The following is a 21171-nucleotide window of genomic DNA, read 5'->3' on the forward strand; positions in this document are numbered from 1 at the left end:
TCTCAAGCAATAATACTCTCTAGCTTTGTTATTAAGCTTTTTTTTACTGTTTTAGTTGTTTATTACTACTTTCTCATTATTACATTCACTAAGTATTTGAATTAGCAAAAGTATTGCTAACTACACAACCACTCAGATTTGTTTCGGTCTCTATTTTTGCTTAGTGGTTAACTTGTTTGCTTTGTTTATTTACTGTTTTGCAATCTCACGCTAACAAGAAGCTAAAATTGTAGCGTTCTTGACTCACCTACAAATATAATTGTTCCAAAATTGATGATAAACAGATATACCTCTTGTTAAAAATATTGCATATATATCCTTATCATTTAACAAATGGTGCATATATACCCTTGTTGTTAACAAATGTTACATATTTAACATATTTGTTAACTCATTGATTTAAGAAAAAACCTAAACTAGTTTTTAGTTTTCATTAATTTATTGAAATTTAAAAAATCCTAAAAGTGGTTTATTTAATTTTGAAAATTGTTACATAGATTTTAAAAATTACCTTACCTATTTTTTATTTACCCCTCAAGACCTGACTCTGCTAGAGAAATCTTATTCTCTCTTTTGTTCAAACCCTATCCAAACCCTTTTCACATTTGAATACAAGAGAGACTGAATTTTTCTTATCTAAATCGGGTCTAGAGGGGTAAAAACATGGGTAAGGTAATTTTAGATAGTCATGTGGCTTTTATAAAACTAAAAATCAGTTAAAAATATATATCAGTTAACCAAAAGAATCATGTACATCATTTGGTAGACGATGCGAGTATAAATGTGTCACTTTTTAAAGAGAGAGATATCCGCTCTAAATTACAACGTATATTTACCATTTTTTCCAATATTATACCAATTTTTTACTCCAACCTTGAAAAATAGTTTTCAAGTTTATAGTAAGAAAAAAAATCCTCATGGAACATTTTAACTTTTTGTCTAATAAAATGCATATTGAAGTACAACTTCAACTTTCAAACACCCTTTTTCAACTTTATTCAAATACATATTTAAGATGTTACTCAATTCACATTTAAATGCCTACTAATTTTGTAGTTGGTACTTAGTTGATGGTGTTTTAATTTACCTTTATTATATCCTGTATCCAGGCGTAGACAAGGTGAAATGCATCAAAGATGTGGAATGCAACATATTAATGGAAGAGGCTCTCATAAGATTGAGATGGCAGATATATTTTCATAAAATCTTGAATGAGGTTGGAAATAGGAAAAAAAAGTTGGGTGAGTTAGAACACATTGGGAGTCATTATAATTTTGGGTATTATAAGCATATAAATGTTGAGGAGGTAAAGGGTATTATTTGTAGGATGAATAAGAGAAAAGTGATTGGTCAGACAATATCCCAGTAAAACTTTGAAAGAATGTGAGTACGATGGGTAGGGAGTGGGCAACTAAGTTATTTAATGTCACTTTTAGGAAACTAAAGGTACCTAAGAATGGAAGTGGAGTACGATAATTTTGTTGTATAAATTAAAGGAGATATTCAAAATTGCAATTACTATAGAGGAATCAAGCGCTAAGCCATATTATGAAAAAATTAAGAGTTAGTATAGAGGGGGGTAAAGAGTGGGGTGTCTATTTTTAAGAACCACATCGATTTCATGTTGGGTATTCTACTACATAAGTCATCCATCTTCTGAGGAGACTAATGAATCTATATAGGTAAGAGAAAAAGGGACCTACATATAATGTTAATTGACTTACAAAATACATATGATAAAATCCCACATGATGTCATATGGAGATGCTTAGAGGCTAGGGGTGTATCAATGACATACACTATGATGATTAAGAACATGTATAATAAAGTAAACATACATGTGAGGATAATTGGTGGAGATTTAGAGAATTTTTCAGTGATAATGAGGTTGCACCAGGTATGAACACTAAGTCTATTGCTAAATGTCTTGGTGATAGATGAATTGACACGTCATATCCTGGGTGAGGTACCATGGCATATGTTATTTGCATATGACATAATATTGATTAATGATATTCACGGCAAAGTTAAAGCTAGTTGGATGTTTGGAGATAAACATTGAAATCTAAAAAGTTGAGGTTAAGCAAAATCAAGAGTGCATATTTTGAATGCAAGTTCAATTATGTATGCAGGAGCCTAGAGTGAAAGTGAGGCTTGGTAAGCCAGACATCCCCAAGAAAGAAAGTTCCAAGTATGTAAGGTCTTGAATCCAAGATAATGGGAGATCAAAGAAGTGTCACACATCATATAGGTGTGTGACAAAAGAAATAGAGGCCCATTTCTACAATTTTATGTGAGAAGAAGGTATTTCTTAAAATTGGCAAGCTCTACCAAGGAATGGTTAGGCTAATTATATTGTATGGGATGGAGTTTTTTCTAGATAAGAACTCCCATATTAAGAAATGAATGTTAGAAAATATAAGGATATTGAGGTGGATGTGTGGGCATGCTAGGAGGGATATATGATTAAGCATGGGCATCCAGGATAAGGTAGGAATGGCTTTCATAGTGGATAAGATGAGGCACGAAAGATTGAGATGGTTAGCATGTGAAAAGTCCCCATTGAGGAGGTGTGAGAGTTTGTCGAAGGTGTTCGAGAAGGGAGTAGAAGGTAGGCCAAAGAAGTATCTAGGAGATGTAATTAGAAAGTGTATGACATATTTTTAGCTCATCGAGGACATTATCTTATATACAAAGATTTGAAGGTCACAAACTAGGATAGAAGATTAGTCGATAGTTGAGTGTTGTCATGTTGTCTCGCTTTCCTACAAACTAGGCTGAGTGGTAGTTCAGCACTCAGTACCTATTTATATTTTATACCAGTAGTATTAGCACTTTTGTGTAGTTACTTATCCTTCAATTTTTGTTTTTTTCAATTGTATTTTGGTTATCTTATTATTTCGTTTTTGTTAGTATTTCATTTTTCTTTTGTTTCCTTTGGTACTTGTTATTATTTCGTTTTTGTTAGTATTTCATTTTTCTTTTGTTTCCTTTGGTACTTGTTATATCTCTCTTTTCTGTATCTTTTTTTATATTCATTAATGGGTCTGAGATTTTTTAGAAATAATCTCTCTACCTTTGTGAGATAGTGATAGTCTGTGGGGAGAGTTGGGATTAACTTAATTTGACAAAAAGACACAACTCTCATATAATTGAAAAAAAGAGACACTTTTAATGGCCCACACTTTTAATGGATAACCTTAGCACATAAGTTCGAAAACATACACTAGTCCCCCTAATTTCAGCCTCTAGTTTTAAAAAATACACTTTAGCTAATGTCTAGAAATATGATATTAGATATTAAACTAAAATATAAAAATATCACAAATCTTCCAAAAACAAGCTAATTTTCCCTCTATTTTTGCAATTTACAAGTGATTTTCGGCTCATTTTATGGTAATTTTTTGTCAAGTTTTTTGACATCCATCAAAAACTCACACCACCCTTATTGTTTTCAGCTACCTCCCCACTATTTTATCCCTTTATTTTCAGCCATTTTCAATCAAAAAGCTTAAAAATCAGTCTTAGTTTTTTGAAATCGATTCTAGGCTTAGTAGCTACATTCTAACACTTCTTGTGTTCTTCCAAAGCTCTAATCGTTGCATTATTTTGGTGATCATCAAAAAGGTGATCAGACTTATTTTGATCAAGCATTGTATGAAGATCTGGTAAGATAACAACAGCTACAGTCTAGTAAGTTTAAATTTATAGACCACTGCTTCAGTCTAATCAATATTATTATCTATGTCTATCATGTTTATTGTAAAATACTAATTGATGGTGGTGGTGAATTTATGATTAATGGGAGGAGACTCTTAAAATATTCAAAGTGAAAATTTGTATTTAAAAAGATAATGCTTATTGTCCTTCATCGCAATGGCTCGTACAACGACATGATTGCAAGTGCTATAAAGAGCGGGGGCTTAATTTGTGATTCAAATGACTTGTTCATTAGTTACATGATGAATGGGAGAGGAATATTCCATGCAGTGTTCATAAAGAATGATAGGCATGTCGAATTCTACATACTTTGTGTTAATTTCGATGATGCTAAGCCTATTTTGAGAATTGAAGTTGTTGAAAGGTCTGAGAAAGAAGCTTCCACATCATCGCCACCCTCCGCTTCCACCTCCACCCCTATCCCCTGCAGTGGATGATAACTCAATGGAATACAAATGAATGAGTGGTGATGCAATGATTATGGACATAGAAGAGGCTACGACTAGACTCCAACGACCTCATCACCCACCCCGCCAACATTGTCGTAGTGTAACTTAGTTTTTTTTATTGTTGCTTGTAGTTTATTGCGGAAGCTTTCATACTAGTATAATTTTGTAAATCAAAGCTTTCTTTTTTGCCTTTTTTGCTGATTTTTGTTTCAATTGTTATTTGTTGTCTTTTACAGTGCTTTGATTTTACCATAATTGTTATCCTTGATGTTTGATGATCGATGTTAGACCATTGCTATGATATTCCATAAACCTCAAGATTATTTTAAACCTGCACATTTGATTAAAATGATCCTCCTAAAATTGACAAGTTCAGAATATTCAACACATAGTAGACTATCCCAATGGTTTATCATTTACTGATCTCATTGTTGGTATAATAAATTATACAATATATTATAGATTGTTGTGTGCGTCAATACTTGACAAATGCAAAAGTCTATGATCGACCAATTGAATATATGAACAAGTTAAAATTATGACTAAAAAGGGATAAATCAAATTAAATTAAAGTAAAGTAAGTCAATTAACGTCACCCAAACATTGTAAAGTTATTTAGTTATACCAATTGTGAGCCAATATCACTTTTGAACATGATCAAGTGATATTTTAGGCATGCAATTGTCCTAAATCGTTAAAATAGGACTAAAGAGAGGGAAAATAAAATTAAAAAAAATTAACATCATTCAAGCAATGCAAATAACTAAATCACAACATATAAGAGTTCACAACAATTGAACACATAATCTAATGAGTAAGGAAGAGTGATGTTTGTGAGTGTTCTTATGAAAAGTAATGTTTGAGAACAAGTAGTCCTTCTCAGAGCATACGTTTGTTCTGAGCAATTGATTCTTATTATTATTACTCTTACTTATACTCAATTGACCATGTGTCCAATTGTTGTATACTCTCATATGATGTGATTTGGTTGTTTTACAATGCTTGAATGATGTTAACTAATTTAATTTAATTTTTTTATTTTTAGTCATATATAAGCTTGTCAATATATTTATATGGTTGATGTTAGGCCTCTAATGATCTCTTGTGTATATTATATTTTTGGTATGTAATAGACTTTAGGTCTATTGTATACTGACATATTATAGATTATTTTATGCATCGATACATGATCATTAAACAGTTCTCCGATCGATCGATTAAATATATGAACAAGATAGGACTAAAAATAAGAGAAATAAAATAAAATAAAATCATTCAAGCATTGTAAAATAACTAAATCACATCATATGAGAGTACACAACAACTGAACACACGATCGAATGAGTATACGTAAGAGCAATAATGTTAAGAACCAATGACTCAGAACAAACGTATGCTTTAAGAAGGATTACTTGTTCTCAAACATTACTTTTCATAAGAACATTCACAAGCATCACTTTTCCTTACTCATTAGATCACATGTCCAATTATTGTGGATTCTTATATGTTGTGATTTAGTCGTTTTGCATTATTTGAATGATGTTATTTTATTTTATTTTAGTTTCTCTATTTTAGTCTCATCTTACTTATTCATATATTCAATCAATCGATAATATACCTATTTAACAGACACGTATCGATGCATAGAATAATCTATAGTATACTAGATAATATATCTCATCAAGAATGACATCAGTAGATGATATACCCTCCACATAGTCTACTATCTATTGTAAACTTGTTGATTTTAGAAAGCCCCAATTATAACATGTTTAAATTACAGTCCTTTAGAGTCGTACAAGGGGAGGGTCTAACACTAAACCACAAAGATCAATTATAGATCACAGTAGCATATGATGGACCACTCTTTACGTAAATGATAAACCATTAGAATGATTTATGCTCGTACTACAATAGCAAAAAAGTAGAGACCTCTAATCATCACATTTTTGCCGGCTCTATTATATAAATGAATTTGACCCTTGAACTCTTCATATTCTTTTCTTCATTCTTTTTTTTTTCAACACAAAAAATATCTCAAACATCTACAAAGATTTATATTTGTCATTGTGATAATCCCACTATCTTGAAGACATCGTGAACAGATAAGAATATAGGTCAAAAATTTTACAATTGTGCATTTGAAAACATGTATTTCTTAATCAATAATTATGCATTATTTATGTGCATTAAGCAATAAGGTGAAAGGCCAATTTAGTTTATATTTATTAATTTAGAGTTTGAAATTATCCTCTTTAATTCATTTAATTGTTGTCCTTTAAATTCGTATACGGTGAAGAAAAAAAAACTTAATCCATTTAATTTATCTAATTGCAATCTGTTTAATTTATCACAATCTTATTTTGTGAAAAATCTTTGTACAATCATTACTTGTTTACATACTTATTGGATCATGCCACTAATTGATGAAAACTCTCACATTATATAATAAAATATTATTATCATATTCAAATAATTTTATCTCCTTTATTTATTTTGGTTAATTAGTTAATTAATTTCCTTTTTAATCAAATAGTAGTCTAATCTATAATATCTATCACGTGACTGGTCATTATTTGAAAATGATGCATTTGAGTGATTTATATACTTCATATAGTAGCCTAGTTTATAAATATCATGGGGTCGATTATTGACAAATGATTTATGTCAGACGTTCCAGCTTTAATTAAATGAAAAAGAATGATGATAAAATAACTTTAGAAATTGATAAAAAAAAATGAGGTTGAGAGATCGTGCACGAGGTTGTGTGTATCGTAGAAATTGATACAAATCATTTTCATTGTGTTTTCATATGTTTCTGTTTTTAGATTTGTCATCTCCTCCCACTTCGAATAGTATTATTATCTGTATTTCAAAGATCTCATGCTACAGAAAATGATGCTACTACTTATGTTTAGATTGGGTAACATATTCTTCTAATTCTTCCTACCTCATTCATCAAGAAATAAAAGGGAATGTGCGACTATTTATAATATTGTAACTAATAAAGCTAGAATCTATACCGAAAAGCAAGAGCTTTAGGAATAATAGGAAAAATTTTGAAAGTTTATGCATAATAATGCTTAAAGTGGTGATGATCTTACCAGTTATTGAGTGGCTTTTTATGAGAACCAAAAAAATTGATCGAAAAAAGGCCAAAATTTGGCCAAAAATGAAAAAAATGAAAACGTTTTAAGAGAAAAATCATTGAATTTCATCTTGCCCGAAAATAAAAAAATTAAAACTAAAAAAATATAAATCTGAAGCTCAAAATGCTTGAAATCGAAAGATAGTATATTTGATAACAACAAATGAAGAGTTTTGAGATTGGAGAAGAAGATAAATCTAATGGACAGATTTAGAGTTTGAAGAAAAAATGAAAGCAAGTGAAGAGAGCAACAATTAATTGAAGACTATTTTAAAAAAATTGGGGGTAAAAAGTATTTCAAAAATACTTAAGAGGTGATGATAACTTTTTAAAGTTTACAATGGACTCATGCCCATTGCCCCATATTTTTTCTATTTTTTATTTTCAAACCCTAAAAAAAATCAAAACTAAAAATGATGTCTCTTTTTTCAATTAAATTTGACAAATATCACTTTTCTTCAATTTTCTATCTATGCTCTATCTTTTCCAAATTTCACCATGTGAGATGATACAAGTATGATCATGATCATGACACTTTTGATTATTTTTTAAGACTAGTTACTAAAGGGCTCTTTTGTCATTTCTCTATTATTTGTAATGTTGTATAAATAGAACCTTGTAGGGTTTATTTTCTTAGTTTATGCTTGATATTGAAGACACTACTCTTGTGAGAGAGAGTTCTCAAAACTGAAATTAGGGCATAGCATAACGGTGGATTCTCTTGTGTGTTGCAAAGTTTGAGACTTTGGTGTTTTGAGAGGTGGATGCTCCTCTTGTGTCATTGTAAGAGTTAGGTGTTTGTTGTATGAAGTGTTAAAGGTCCAAGAGTGAATATGCTCTTGGGTTGTTAAGACTACATCAACACTTGTCTAACTATCCATCTTTGTTTCTTGTCCTAATCTTGTAGTTTGTGTTGTTGTTGTTCAAGTCGTTTGGTTATTGTGGTTATAACATTTTTGTTCTTCATTTTTATTGTCATACTATAGTTTGGTTTGCTGCTGAAAATTAGGTGTTAAACACCTCATTACATGATGTTTTTGTTGTGTTCTTGAATCCGAAAGGGGTCACCAAAAGAGGTTCATAGTTCCTTGAACTAGTGGACTGTTTTGGTGTTTGTTCTCTTGTGTTCTTAGGTTGTCTTGTATCATTTGGTATCAAAGCAAGGTTTGATTTTGTTCCGACAAAATCAATCTTGGGATTGTTATCTTGAAAATAAAAAAAAAAGTGAAAAGAAAGAAAAAAAAAATTACTGTTCACATTTTTAAGGTCTTTCAAAAAAACTTGATTTTTGTGTGTAGTGTTAAAGGTCTAAGAGTGGAATAGGCTCTTGGGTTTTTAAGATTACGCCTTCATTTTGTCTAACTACCTATCCTCTTGTTTGTTGTAATCGTTGTTTCTTGTTTTTGTTAATGTAACCCGTGAGGTGCTGTTATTGTTACCACTTTGTTGTTATTCATCTTGTCTTCATATTATTGTTGTTGTTGCTGTTTTGATGTGATAAACATCTTCTTCATTTCATTATTGTTGTTGTCTTTGTCGAATCCGAGTGAGGTCTCCAATCGGTCCAAGAATCCTTTTGATTAGTGGACTGTTTGAAGTGTGTTTAGTGTTCCCGTGGTTTTTATTGTATCATGAGACTATAGTGATTATGTTGTTGTTATTATCTCCTGTATCCCACATTTTCTTAGTTTCAACATAATATCCATCTCAAATGAACTTGGAATCAAAATAAGTCAAGCTATGAACAAAATGATCAAAATAGGTCATCTCTTTAATAAGTTATCAAAATAGGTTAAACGTAATAAATTATTATGTTTTATCTTTTTTATTTAACGGTGAAGTAACAGAGGTGAACAGTAAAAAAAACTTTTTTGTAAAACGTAATAAATTATTACGTTTTACACGAAAATACAAAATATAGTATATTGTCCCATCACTTATTTTATCTCAACTTTTAGTCAAATCAGTAAAACATTTGTAAAACATAATAAATTGTTATGTTTTACAAAACTTTTGTATTATTACGTTTTACTCCCTCCATTTCAAAATAATTGAATTATTGAAGTATGACACACCCCTTAAGAAAAAAAATTTAGGACATAAATTATAGGTTACTTTCCACTATTACCCTTTTAATTGTTCTTAAATTATGCTCCTAGAAAATGTGAAGTATACTTGAGAAACTCATTAAATGAAAGGATAAAGTTGAAAGAAATTTCTAATATATCTCTTAAAAATTTGAACAATTCATTTATTTTGAACATTGAAAAATAACTCAACAATTAACTTATTTTAAAATTGAGGGAGTACACTTTTAATTAGCCAAAAACCCAAGTACTTAGTTAATTAGCCACCTTATTCGGTAAAAAATTACAACTTTAAGGAAAAACAAGAACAGTCCTTGGTAATTAGCAACTACATTTACTAAAAAGATTTACAACTTTAAGGGAAAAACAAAAACAATCCTGGGTAATTAACAACTCCATTTACTAAAAAGATTACAACTTTTAGGCAAAAACAAGAACATGCCTAGGTAATTAACAACCACTTAGTAAAAACTTTCAACTTTAAGGTAAAAACAATGACTTACCATCAACCACAGAATAAGTTGTAAATCTTTTCCTTAAAGTTCTTGGCCAATTACAAGTGTAAAATAAAAAGTTCTGTAAAACGTACTCCATCCGTCTCAAATTACCCGTTCCAAATTTTCTAATTTAATTTTTCATTTTACATGTCCTTATTTATTAATCAAGAAGAGACAATTTTTTTTTCATGTTTTACCCTTTGCATTAATTACTTTTTCTTCAAATTAAAGTGTAAACATCATTTAATAGGATACTATAGTACACTAATCATGTTATTAATTTTTTTTTTTTTAATCAATGTGCCATCTCAAGTTGGAACGAAGGGAGTAATAATTTATTACGTTTTACAAAAGTTTTATTGATTTGATAAAAATTGAGATAAAGCAGGTGATGGGACAATACATTTTTTTGTATTTTCGTGTAAAACGTAATAAATTATTATATTTTATTTATTACGTTTTACAAAACTTTTGTAAAACGTAATAATTTATTACGTTTTACAAAAAAAAAATTTACTGTTCACCTTCGTTACTTCACCGTTAGAAAAAAAGAGTAAAACTTAATAATTTATTACACCTATTTTGATAACTTATTAAAGATTTATTACACCTATTTTGATAACTTATTAAAGAGTAACCTATTTTGATCACTTTGTTCATATCTCAGCTTATTTTAGTTCCGATTTCATCTCAATAACAAGAAAGTGTATAACCTCTCAAACCTTTCCCAATTGCCCCTTTTTTTTCTTTTCTTTTGTGCATAATATCTAGCCTTGATTTTGCCTTTTATTTTGAGAATTCACTCTTATTTCAATAACCTTCCATTTTAATTGGTTTCTTAGTTATGAATAAATCTTCGATCATCCGTTTTTAGTGACAATGACATCAAGAAAAAAGCAAAACCAGAATGTAGTAAATTAAAGAGGAAGATATGCATCTGAAATTCTTTCAATAGTGCTAAATAAACCGCTCATTAGACAGTATCTGCACTTTCTAATAGAAGAATGTACTATGCATATTTATTTGCTGGGCATGTCAAATCATGCCAAGCTTACATACATGCAATCTAGTATATAACAATTCACCTACACACACACATATATCTACAGTTCACAGTTCTATGCATCAATTGGCTTTAGTTCCAATATCTAGCTAGTTCAGAAGTTTGTAGATGTATCTAAAAAAAGGGTGTAAACTGGAGAAGAATTTACATGTTCACCCTATATGTTGGCCTCTCTTTCTTCTTCAACATAGAAGCTGAATACTTTACTGCATTTTCATTGAAGAAAGCAGCTGCTACTGTCAAAACTTGAAACTCTTGAAGCATTACTCTTCTTATTTTAATTTCTTGTCCCAGTTGGATTGATACAAGCTCCATGGTGCATACATTAACTATGGAGTGATCAGTGATCAATCGCATCAAAGATCCTCACTACTAACAAGGAAAATGTCTCTAGTTCCACCTGATTTTACTGGTTTGGATTATCTGTAAACTTTGGTTAGGGCGATTCAAGCAGCGTATCTTGGTCCATGGCGCATCTTCGCTTGAGGGGAGGCCACCTTTGAAACTTTTTCTTGCTCTGTATAATGCCTTGAGCAGCAACTAACATCTGTTCAACCTGCATGATAACATAAAAAAAGAAGAATACAATGTATTTTGCTTTGTCATGGTATATTATGTTACAAAATACAAGACCAAGTAATTCTTCATAAAAGCTAAAACTAAACAAGCAATTACGTACTGCAAATCAGAAGGATGGACCAATAAACTAAAAAGGAAGTTCCTTTTGACCAGCAGTGTTTATATGATAAAAACACTAACCATTTGTAGTATAATTCTCAAAAATAAACTTGCCATTGGCCTAGGTGAGAACAAGAGGAAAAAGTAATCAAGCTTATTCTCCATGTGTTCCCAAAAAAAGCAGTACAATATATCAGGCTTTGAGTAAAACACAAGGAGAATGCCGATGCCTCGGCCAGTAAAGTTTCTTAATCATTTAAACATTGTCTTCAGCAAAAGAAACTGTCTTTGTTTTGAGAATGCAGAATGCAAGAATTAAGAGGAGCTTTAAACTCTGTGATTGTGACGTTCATCAGTAGATTATACCTTCTATTAAATGATACTGTTACTATGATATTGTAAGATTGGCTATTTCTCGACTAAAATTCAATTTACTTGCCTGGATCATTGAAGGCCGATCTGTTGAAAATTGCTGTAAGCACAATGAGGCAACCATAAGAATCTGATTAAGCTGTTCTAAGTCATATTCATCTCCGAGTGATGGATCAACTATCTCACTATTTTTCTTGTTGAGGAGCAAAGATTTTGCCTGTAAAGCTAATTGGTTTCAGTTTATCCTACAAATCTGATTGATAGTAGGAGCAATAGGGCAATTATATTGTACTACATTTGCAATTGACTAATTGAAGAGAGTTGAGATAATTACATACCCACATCACAACACTATTATGAGCTTCATCCAAAGCAGGACGTCCAGAAACAATCTCCAGCAGTAACACACCAAAAGCATACACATCAGTTTTTTCATCCACAATGCCATGCATAAAGAACTCAGGAGGGAGGTATCTGTCATGAACATGCAAGATGAAAGTTACTACAAGGATCCTTATTGCATATTTACAACTGGTAAAGCTTAGGTTCCCACAAACCCAAAGGTTCCTTCAAACTGCGATACAGTGAGGTGAGTCCACTTATCTGGGAGCCATTTTGCAAGTCCAAAATCAGTAATCTACAGAAAACCAAAAGATGAGCAACAAAACCTACAATTAAATGTGGACAAAACAGAAGCCCTATAACTTTGCTTATAAAACTTGTGACTCCATATTTCTAGACACAATCATGTAATCAATAATCTGTAAATAAATTGCATTGATTTTTATCCCTAAAATTATGAGAGAGATCCAAGCTTGAACACTTTATGTCGGCAGCATAGAATAAAACACACAAATTGAGAATATGTATTATATGCAGGTATTATGGAAGGTGATATTCCGAAATCACAGAAATGAAGTCAATTTCAGGTCAGCCAATGTGGAACACCACAAACACAAATTTTCATCTCATGATGACTGGTTCAAAGAAATACCTGACCCTCAAAATCTTCTGTCAACAATACGTTAGCAGCCTTGATATCTCTGTGGATAATTCTCCTTTGGCAGCCCTCGTGAAGATATGCAAGACCTGTTGCAGTGCCTAGAGCAATATTATACCTTCTGTTCCAAGTCAATTTACCTCTGTCACCTGAAAATGTTGCAAACATAATAAAATAAACTAATTAGTTGTTAATAGTTCTGGAGACGGCAGCAGTTCATAAAAAGAATGTTAATGAACATACTACTGAGCATATTAGCTAAGCTCCCATGAGGAGATAAAGGAAGAACAAGGTGCATTCCCCCTTCGACTCCATAGCCAATTACATTGGCAACGTTTCGATGCTTAACATGTACTAAAATTCCTAGCTCAGATAAGTAGTCAGACGTCATTTCCTCTTGAGATCCTCTGGTTATCCTTTTCACCGCCACAGGTTGGCCGTCTTTGAGAAGCCCCTTGTATACTTCAGAATAACCTCCCTCACCAATCAAGTTATCTTCCAAAATGAAAAAAAAAAATTGGCATCACAATGTGGTTCTTGAACAATACTAACATATGCACTTTAAATTTGAGAAAGAAACTAGCTCAGTCAGCTGAAACCCCTAAGAGCTGAAAACTGAGTACTTTTTTTTTTTTTTGATAACCGTGGTGTCCGTGCCAACTTGCACACCTCGACTAAATCCACAGGATACCTGCCACCTCCCACCAGCAGATACTAGGTAGCTCTGTCCAGCAAGGCTAGGACAGATGGGAAGAATCATTAGTGTTTTTTGTCTCTGATGGGACTTAAACCTGAGACCTCAGGTTCTCACTCCCACTTCATAACCACTGGGCCACACTTCATTGAAAATTGAGTACTATGAAGATAAAAATCATAAAGTTAGCTACCTCCAAGCCATGTAGCTACAAAGATTTCTGAAATTAAAATATCTTTACCAGTGCTAAAGTTGTCAGTAGCTTGCTTAAGTTCAGAGAGGGAGAAATTCTTCCAGTTAGCTTCAAAGCAATGTTGCAAATCAGCATCTAGAGTAGGAGCAGGCAGCATTGGCATGCTACGCCGTGCACTCCTACTTTTTCTTTTGGATAAAATCTTTATGGAAGGTAGTGAAGGTAGGGAAGGAATGGTAGGATGGAAAGTATGCAACTGTATGGACGGCCCTTTCTTTAGTCTTTTAATGAATCCTTGCCAACCATCTGAATCTAAAGTGCTGGTCTTGGAAGTAGTTGTTTCAGACTCGGTCTGATCTGGAGCAGAAGTTTCTCTTATCGACTCCTCATATACTTTATCCTCCTTGATAACTTCTCTAGTAGAATCCTCATCCATATGATCTTCCCCCACGCTTAGACTTCGAAACTCTAGCATAAAAATGATAAAATATGGCAGAGATAAACACGTGTAATTCAAGATAATATGATGACGAAACTAGTGTGTCCGAAGGATTATCACCTTCGGCTGTGAGAGAAATGGAGGAAGCACAAAATAGCATCTTGGGTCCTATCTTGAAAAGCTCCTCTCCTGACTCTTCTTCACCAGCATTATTGCAGGTATTCTCACTGTTAACATAATTGAGAAACCAGAGATATAAATTAAGACCATTTCTTTAAAAGCATAGATGTTAGGTTTCAGAAAATCAAGCAAATATTTCCAAAGCTTCTACAGGCGTACAAACAAGGAAAAGGCTACTTCCACCATTTATTTTGTCCAGTTTCATTCAAATTTGACTCCCCTATATCATTAATTTCTTGTTTTACCCCAATATGACAATTGTTGATGTCTTTCTACCTTTGTCATTGCATGCATAAATTTTATCACATATTGACAATTATCCATACAAAGGAGGGAAGTTGCGATTGGTTGATGATCAAAGTAGCAATAGTCAAAGTCTATAATGAATCCTATATGTAAATACTCATATAGCAAGCAGGGCCCAACAAATTTGGGAATTGAGAGGTGGTGGATTTATCTGATAAGATATTTATATATGCACATAACGATCCAGATATGAATTCCCATAACATATAACAGAAAGGTAGATAGATAGATAGATAGCTATGCGTGCACGCATACACATAGAGAGCCTTATGGGCGTGGTGTTGCAAACACATACATTAAGCAATTATCTAGTCTGGTTGAAAAATACAAATTAGCAACAACAAGATTTACCAGGAAGAGAAAAAAATCAAACAGGAAATAATATGCAGAAAACAAAATAAATGGCCAGGGCTGTACAGTTCGCCAATAGAGAGAACATCATGAAGCAATAAACAGAAAATATCATCATAATCATAAGAAAGAAAGATTGAGAATATATGCATACCATGGAGAAACTGAATGTTCAAGAATAGTTTCCATGGATCCTCACAATCAAAGAACCCAAAAGCCAAAAAATGGGAGAATTGCAGAATGAATGAGAGAGAGAAAGAAGTTTAGAGAGGAGGAGGAGGAGAAAATGAGGAAAATGAAAAAAGAGGGAATAGTGGTTATGTTGTCAACCTGCATGCCAATGCACCTATACCCAAAATTGTGGAACCTGTAAAAAATATTTACTAGGGACCAAAACGTTATTTACCAAACTTGCATATAGACTATAGTACGTATGTACCTCTTTCTTAATATATAGTACATACATTAATTTGTGTGTCCATTTAGGAACTTTGGTGGATCTAAATAAATATATAATCCGACAATATGTATATATTCACTCACTACCAGAGACAGATTTAGGATAGATTTTGTGATTTCGACTGAACACATTGCTTTGTGTCTGTATGTAACTTTTATATTTGCTTGTGCTTACCACTTATATTCTAGATTTGTAACTTTGTCTATACCATTTGTGACTACCATGACAACACATACATGCACGCATAGGTATTTCTATAAATTGAGAAATTAATGAGAAACCTTGACCAACATGAAAATGGGTGGAAAACCTATTTACTTCATTTTCTACTAATTACATGTCATTTCTTTTTTCCTCCTCCCAGATTCCAGTTACTCTCATTCTTTTCTAGTTTTCTTCCCTTTCTTTCACTTCCTCTGCCGAGGGTGGAATGAAGTCGGTGACAAATTTAGAATTTAACCATAGTTGTATTTCAAGTTGATAGAGTAGATTCCAAATGTTTTAGCAGACATGCATACACAATTCACTATGACAAGCTAGGTTCTTGCAGAAACAAACTAAGAACTCGAAGTGAAAGGGCACCGTCTTGTGCAAGGCAATGATAGTTGGCCCTCTACCATCTTCTATCTGGTAGACTTGGTAAAAGGGACCATTGTTGGATCTGCCACTCTGAATGAAGACCGGGTAAAGGAAGGAAGAGAACTTGATGAGAATTGAAGCACTACTCTGTTTTGAAGCTCAAAATATTTGAGTTGAATAAGATGTACATGAAAAATCTTTTTTTTTTTTTTTGAACCTATAAATTAAAATAAAATACATCTGTAACAAAAGAAGAAGCTCCAATGTAGTGAAACAATAATTACAACCTTTTGGCACATTTAGTTTATTCAGTCACTTTACAGTAAAAATACATTCAACATGCACCAATGCAGGATGATTTTGGCCATTTTATTGGGCATTACGAGAGATCAACCCTTCAAAGATTGTATAAAGGTCTTTGTTTTCCTGGCCAAAAATTTCAGCTGCTTTCCGCAAAGTTTCCTAACACGTCCAGAAATAAGGTTGTTATATTTGTAAAGAGCAACTTATGAAAGCTAATGTCGTAAGATCATGTCAGCCAACGCATACCTCTTTTGTTTGCTTGTGCGAGTTTAATTCCTTAACATTTGCTAGAAAACCACCAAACTGTTCATACGATAGCCGACTCCTGATAATGCACAAACCATCCCATGGTAATGATATAGAAGCTCAAAAGCTCTTACGATATACAAAAATGAAAACAGAGCATATATCACAAACTGGTTAGAGAAGACTGATAATCATCAGAGTTATGGAATATCCGACATTTGCAATAGTAGGTCTAATAATAAAGACATTTTTCAGTCATTCCACTGAAGTACATTTTTTAGCTCTGCGACCCCCCCCCGCACACACACACACACACAAAAAAGAAAAAAGAAGAGGGATTTCCAAAGCGAACACCAAAAATGCTTCCAACATGATAGAAGCAATTTAGCTCCAGAATTTAAAGAAAAAGAGAGGAGATTTAGTGATAGAAGTATCTTATACAATTTAATCAATTATTGTGTCAGGAGGATCTTACGAGAGCCTTATTTAAAGAGGAAATAGATAAAAACCATATTTTTGGTACAAGAGATCTCCAACTTATGCATTAATTTTCTTCTGCTAAGCAAATACAGTTAGATGCTTCAATCTTGAGTTAATGACATCAAATAGAGCAACTGTCTCATATCAAAAATAAAAAAAGAAAGAACATTGAGGTATAACATTATGACCCTAAGTGGAGCAGGTTGTAGTGAATTTTACAGATGGACTTTCTTTTAGACCCTCAGGGTACATTGTGACAGCAAAATAAGTATATATTTTTTGTCAATCCTACATACGTGATTGAACTTTCTCTAACAAAGTGTGGTGGTTCAGTCAGTACGAAATAGATAATAACTTTGCTTGCAGCAGCAATAGCTTTACCTGACTTGTCGGAAGAACTCTTTCCCATCCACTCGAGCTCGTGCTGGAACAGTACATGCAAAAGTTGGGATACTCATGTCAGACCTCAAACACACGAGGCTTTAATTTAGTTAAATTAAGGAGCAAGTAGAGACATTCCTATGCCTTCATGCACTATATATAGGTGCAAAAGAGTAGTGACTGGTGAACTTAGAACACATGGTAACAAAACTGTCCCTTTTCCCTTGCATTACCCAACTCAAAATAGGCCCTCAACTAGGATGAACTTATTTCATTAAGTAAAATTTATTCATCCCACCAACCTTTGAGCTGAAGATAGAGTGTTGTACTTTTAGACTGAACAAACACCGCAAAATTTAATCATGCATGCCAAAAATGAGCAAAGAAAGGAACCCAATATGAGCTCTTCAGAAGAAGAACAAACCAGTTTGCGATCCTGCTTCAAGGCCTGACATCGAGCCATGCTGGCTATGGGGTGTAGAAAATACTGAAGATCTGTCATCATACATGCCTCTTGACGTTGAGAATGAAATAGAATGCCTCCTTGGAGACAGTGGTCTTGGCGACCTTGAAGGAGACACAGATGCTGAAAGACTTGGAGGGGAACCAGGAGGAGTAAAACGTGGGGTGCTAGTCTGCGATGCTAACAAGAGACTTGGTGATATTCGAGGCCTAGAAGCTGCAACCATTGAATAAAGATAAAAGTTTCTGATTAAGCTACATAATGTGAAGTGTTCTGTAGATTAAAAGTTGCTTAGCCAGAGGTAACCCATAATGTCACAATACAGACAATTTGGATTTTCGAGCGTACTTTCTGACTCGGCATCCTCTGAACGTGAATATCCACCATCTGTTGACTGGGTCCTTTGAGGAGGTTTTGCAGGTGGCAAGGAAGAATCTTCATCTAAATTATTCAAACTAGCTTGGTTAAGTAAAACTTGTAAGTTAAAAATGTTGCTTTAAAGCGCTCAGAGATAAAATACCTTCCATTTTAAATAATTGGCAGAGCTGCTCGTTTCCTCTTACCCTAATTTACCGAATAGAAAAAGAAGGGCCCGAAATATAGGGTAAGAGAAAATGAAAAGGAAAGAGGAAATGAATCAAGTATATTAGACTGTTGACTGCATATGACAAAAGATGCACAAAGGATTCTCAAAACAATAAAACCTTTTAATCCTTAGAATTATTAATAGGCAACTTCTTTATATCCTCGTGCGAAGAGAAAAGTTCCTATATCAAGAGTTAAGGAGAAACTCCACTCTAGTAAATATATTTCACATAGCAAACTGTGGAACATATTAGACATGGCAACAGAACACCTTCACACAAAGATATTTATTGAACATGAGCAAATTTCAGATAATGAAAATAAACATTGAGCAATGACCAAAAAGATAAACCTGATCGGTTTTGTCCATTTTTAGCAATATCTGGAGCTCCAGCCTGTCAAACACCAAAAGCAACAGATTATTAATGAGAGACAGCATCCTCTATGTACAAGATTAGCAGGTTGTGTTCTAGTTCCTCTAAAAGTTTCAGCACAGCAAAATTTAGCCCATTTCCATGTAACAGTATAATACCCTCAAAGGCATTATTTTAGTTACAGGAATACTATGTTCCGTAGTTAATAAACAGCAGGAAGATGAAGAAATCCTTCAATTTTCATACAAGGACTTACCGGGTTGTCTTCTTCCTCATTAAGCGATCTCATAAGTGTCTTTCTGAAGGTTTCCAACTGTAATTTTCAAGAGATCAGCCTTTTAGAATAATCAGATCCAAAAACAATACCCTAATTTTATTGTTTATACATGATATTAGAATTTCGGGTCAAGAAGACTAGCACCTTATGGGGATAGGTGGATTGTGGGTGTGAAAGGTTGAGTTCAGAGAAGGTAACACATGATACTTACCCGTGTACTATATATATAAATGCATGTGCATGTACGACACAGCTTAGATAGAGAAAACAGCCAACTAGTTATGTAGTCGTCTGTACTATAATACTAGTCCAATGGCAATGTAACATGAGTAAACAAAAGCGCTGGCTCAATAAATATTAAGCCATTAAACACTTGGATAGTGGACTAATAAGGCACGAATAGCTACTACTACTGAATTAAGGTGATAGTTATGAATAAAGCTCCATTTATATATTCAAGTGAATAATTTACATGAATAGACTGCATTAATGTTCTTGCAGAAGGGATGACTGAGACATAGCAATATGTAATGTAAACGTAACTACTAACTACTCTAACCAAATGACTTTGGAAACTATAGAGGTACTTAATCAGGTAATCACTAAACTGACAATTACATACTCTATAACAGGTAGTAGCTTTCTGCAGTCCACAGGGTCCATAACAAGCCACAAATAGCCCCGGATAAAATGAAGCTAAAGAGTCTTAGACAAAATACCCCTAATAATGTTGTCTTCCTATCCTTCCCCCCCTTCCCCTCCCTCTTTAACATTACTCTCTTAAATCTCTTATCAAAACTTATTATTGCAATAACCCAGCCCGCTAGTGATATTATCCATTTTGGGTCTAGACTGGCACGGCTTTAAAATGCGTCACCAGGGTGAGAGGCCTGCTTATAAACGTCTCTCCTGTGTTTTGCCAATATGCGATTTTTATCCTAAACTCACAATTATAATGCTTGTTTTTCAGCTATCTTCTATACAATAGGGCTCAGATTTCAATCCTGGCAATGTAGTCTGCTTCATCAAAGAACTCTTCAATTACCCCATAATGGGCTTTCCCGACGACAGACATGAATCCGGACTTTATCACTTTCCCGCCCCATCCTCAAATAGAACTGACTAATCCCAAGTCAAAGGACTTTATCCTTTTCCCGCCCCATACTCAAATAGAACTGACTAATCCTAAGTCAAAGGGTCAAGAAACTCCACGCCACTATAAAGTAGACTTCTGATATCGGATGCTAATAGCAAAACGGGAAAAAAAAAACTTCTACTGTTATGAACCAATTGTCCCACATTGGAAAAATAGAGAAATGTTAAAAGGATTATAAGCCAAATGGGTTCTCCCACCTATTAGACTAGTCTTTTAGGTTGGGCTCTCCCGTTTGGTTTATAACATTGGTGCTTTCATTGAGAGTCTCACGCGTTGGGCCGTGACTCGGAGTGGTGTCCTGCGCGCTAAGAGTGGTGGCCTGGACCCAAGAGGGGTGCCAGCCGTGACCAACGAGGATCGATCCACGTGTGGGGAGCCGCGCGTTGGGCCGTGACTCGGAGTAGTGGCTTGTGTGCCAGTAGTGGTGGCCTGGACCCAAGAGGGGTGCCAGCCCTGACCAACGAGGATCGATCCACGCATGGATCCACGACTCGGAGTGGTAGCCTGTGCGCCAGGAGTGGTGGCCTGGACACTTAAGAGGGGTGTCAGTCGTGACCAACGAGGTCGTTGGTTCTCAAGCGGAGGCGATTCTTATGAACCAATTGTCTCACATTGGAAAAAATATAGAAATGCTAAGGGGTTTATAGGCCAAATGGGTTCTCCCACCTATCAGGCTAGTCTTTTGGGTTG

At 33.7% G+C, this 21171-nt stretch overlaps 2 protein-coding genes across 2 annotated transcripts; both read right to left on the reverse strand.

The window, feature by feature from the left end:
- Positions 1 to 10833: 10833 nt before the first annotated feature.
- Positions 10834 to 16250, reverse strand: LOC124896725 (receptor-like cytosolic serine/threonine-protein kinase RBK2). Its single transcript, XM_047408455.1, has 9 exons — positions 15332 to 16250; positions 14461 to 14567; positions 13950 to 14369; positions 13258 to 13509; positions 13009 to 13163; positions 12572 to 12651; positions 12353 to 12488; positions 12082 to 12231; positions 10834 to 11520 (listed from the first exon to the last, which is right to left on the reverse strand). Exons 1-9 carry the CDS (start codon positions 15364 to 15366, stop codon positions 11401 to 11403), a joined length of 1455 nt encoding a protein of 484 aa, XP_047264411.1. The 5' UTR covers positions 15367 to 16250; the 3' UTR covers positions 10834 to 11400.
- A 151-nt stretch (positions 16251 to 16401) lies between these two features.
- Positions 16402 to 19361, reverse strand: LOC124885320 (uncharacterized protein At4g15545-like; the record flags this gene model as incomplete). Its single annotated transcript, XM_047408461.1, is given in 7 exon segments — positions 16402 to 16678; positions 16766 to 16844; positions 17627 to 17669; positions 18051 to 18305; positions 18438 to 18530; positions 19027 to 19069; positions 19305 to 19361. Coding segments are annotated over 7 exon segments (663 nt in total), but the record flags the coding sequence as incomplete, so codon positions are not given.
- Positions 19362 to 21171: the final 1810 nt, after the last annotated feature.

Source organism: Capsicum annuum, chromosome 1 (genome assembly GCF_002878395.1).
Source record: "Capsicum annuum cultivar UCD-10X-F1 chromosome 1, UCD10Xv1.1, whole genome shotgun sequence".
Lineage (NCBI taxonomy): Eukaryota > Viridiplantae > Streptophyta > Magnoliopsida > Solanales > Solanaceae > Capsicum > Capsicum annuum.

Excerpts from the sequence above, each read along its gene's own strand:
- LOC124896725 (XM_047408455.1), bottom strand. The coding sequence starts at position 15,366 with ATGGAAACTATTCTTGAACATTCAGTTTCTCCATG. Across the intron at positions 12,652-13,008 it reads CAGAAGATTTTGAGGGTCAG|ATTACTGATTTTGGACTTGC; the intron begins GTATTTCTTTGA and ends GGTTTTCTGTAG. Across the intron at positions 12,489-12,571 it reads CAGTTTGAAGGAACCTTTGG|ATACCTCCCTCCTGAGTTCT; the intron begins GTTTGTGGGAAC and ends TGTTCATGACAG.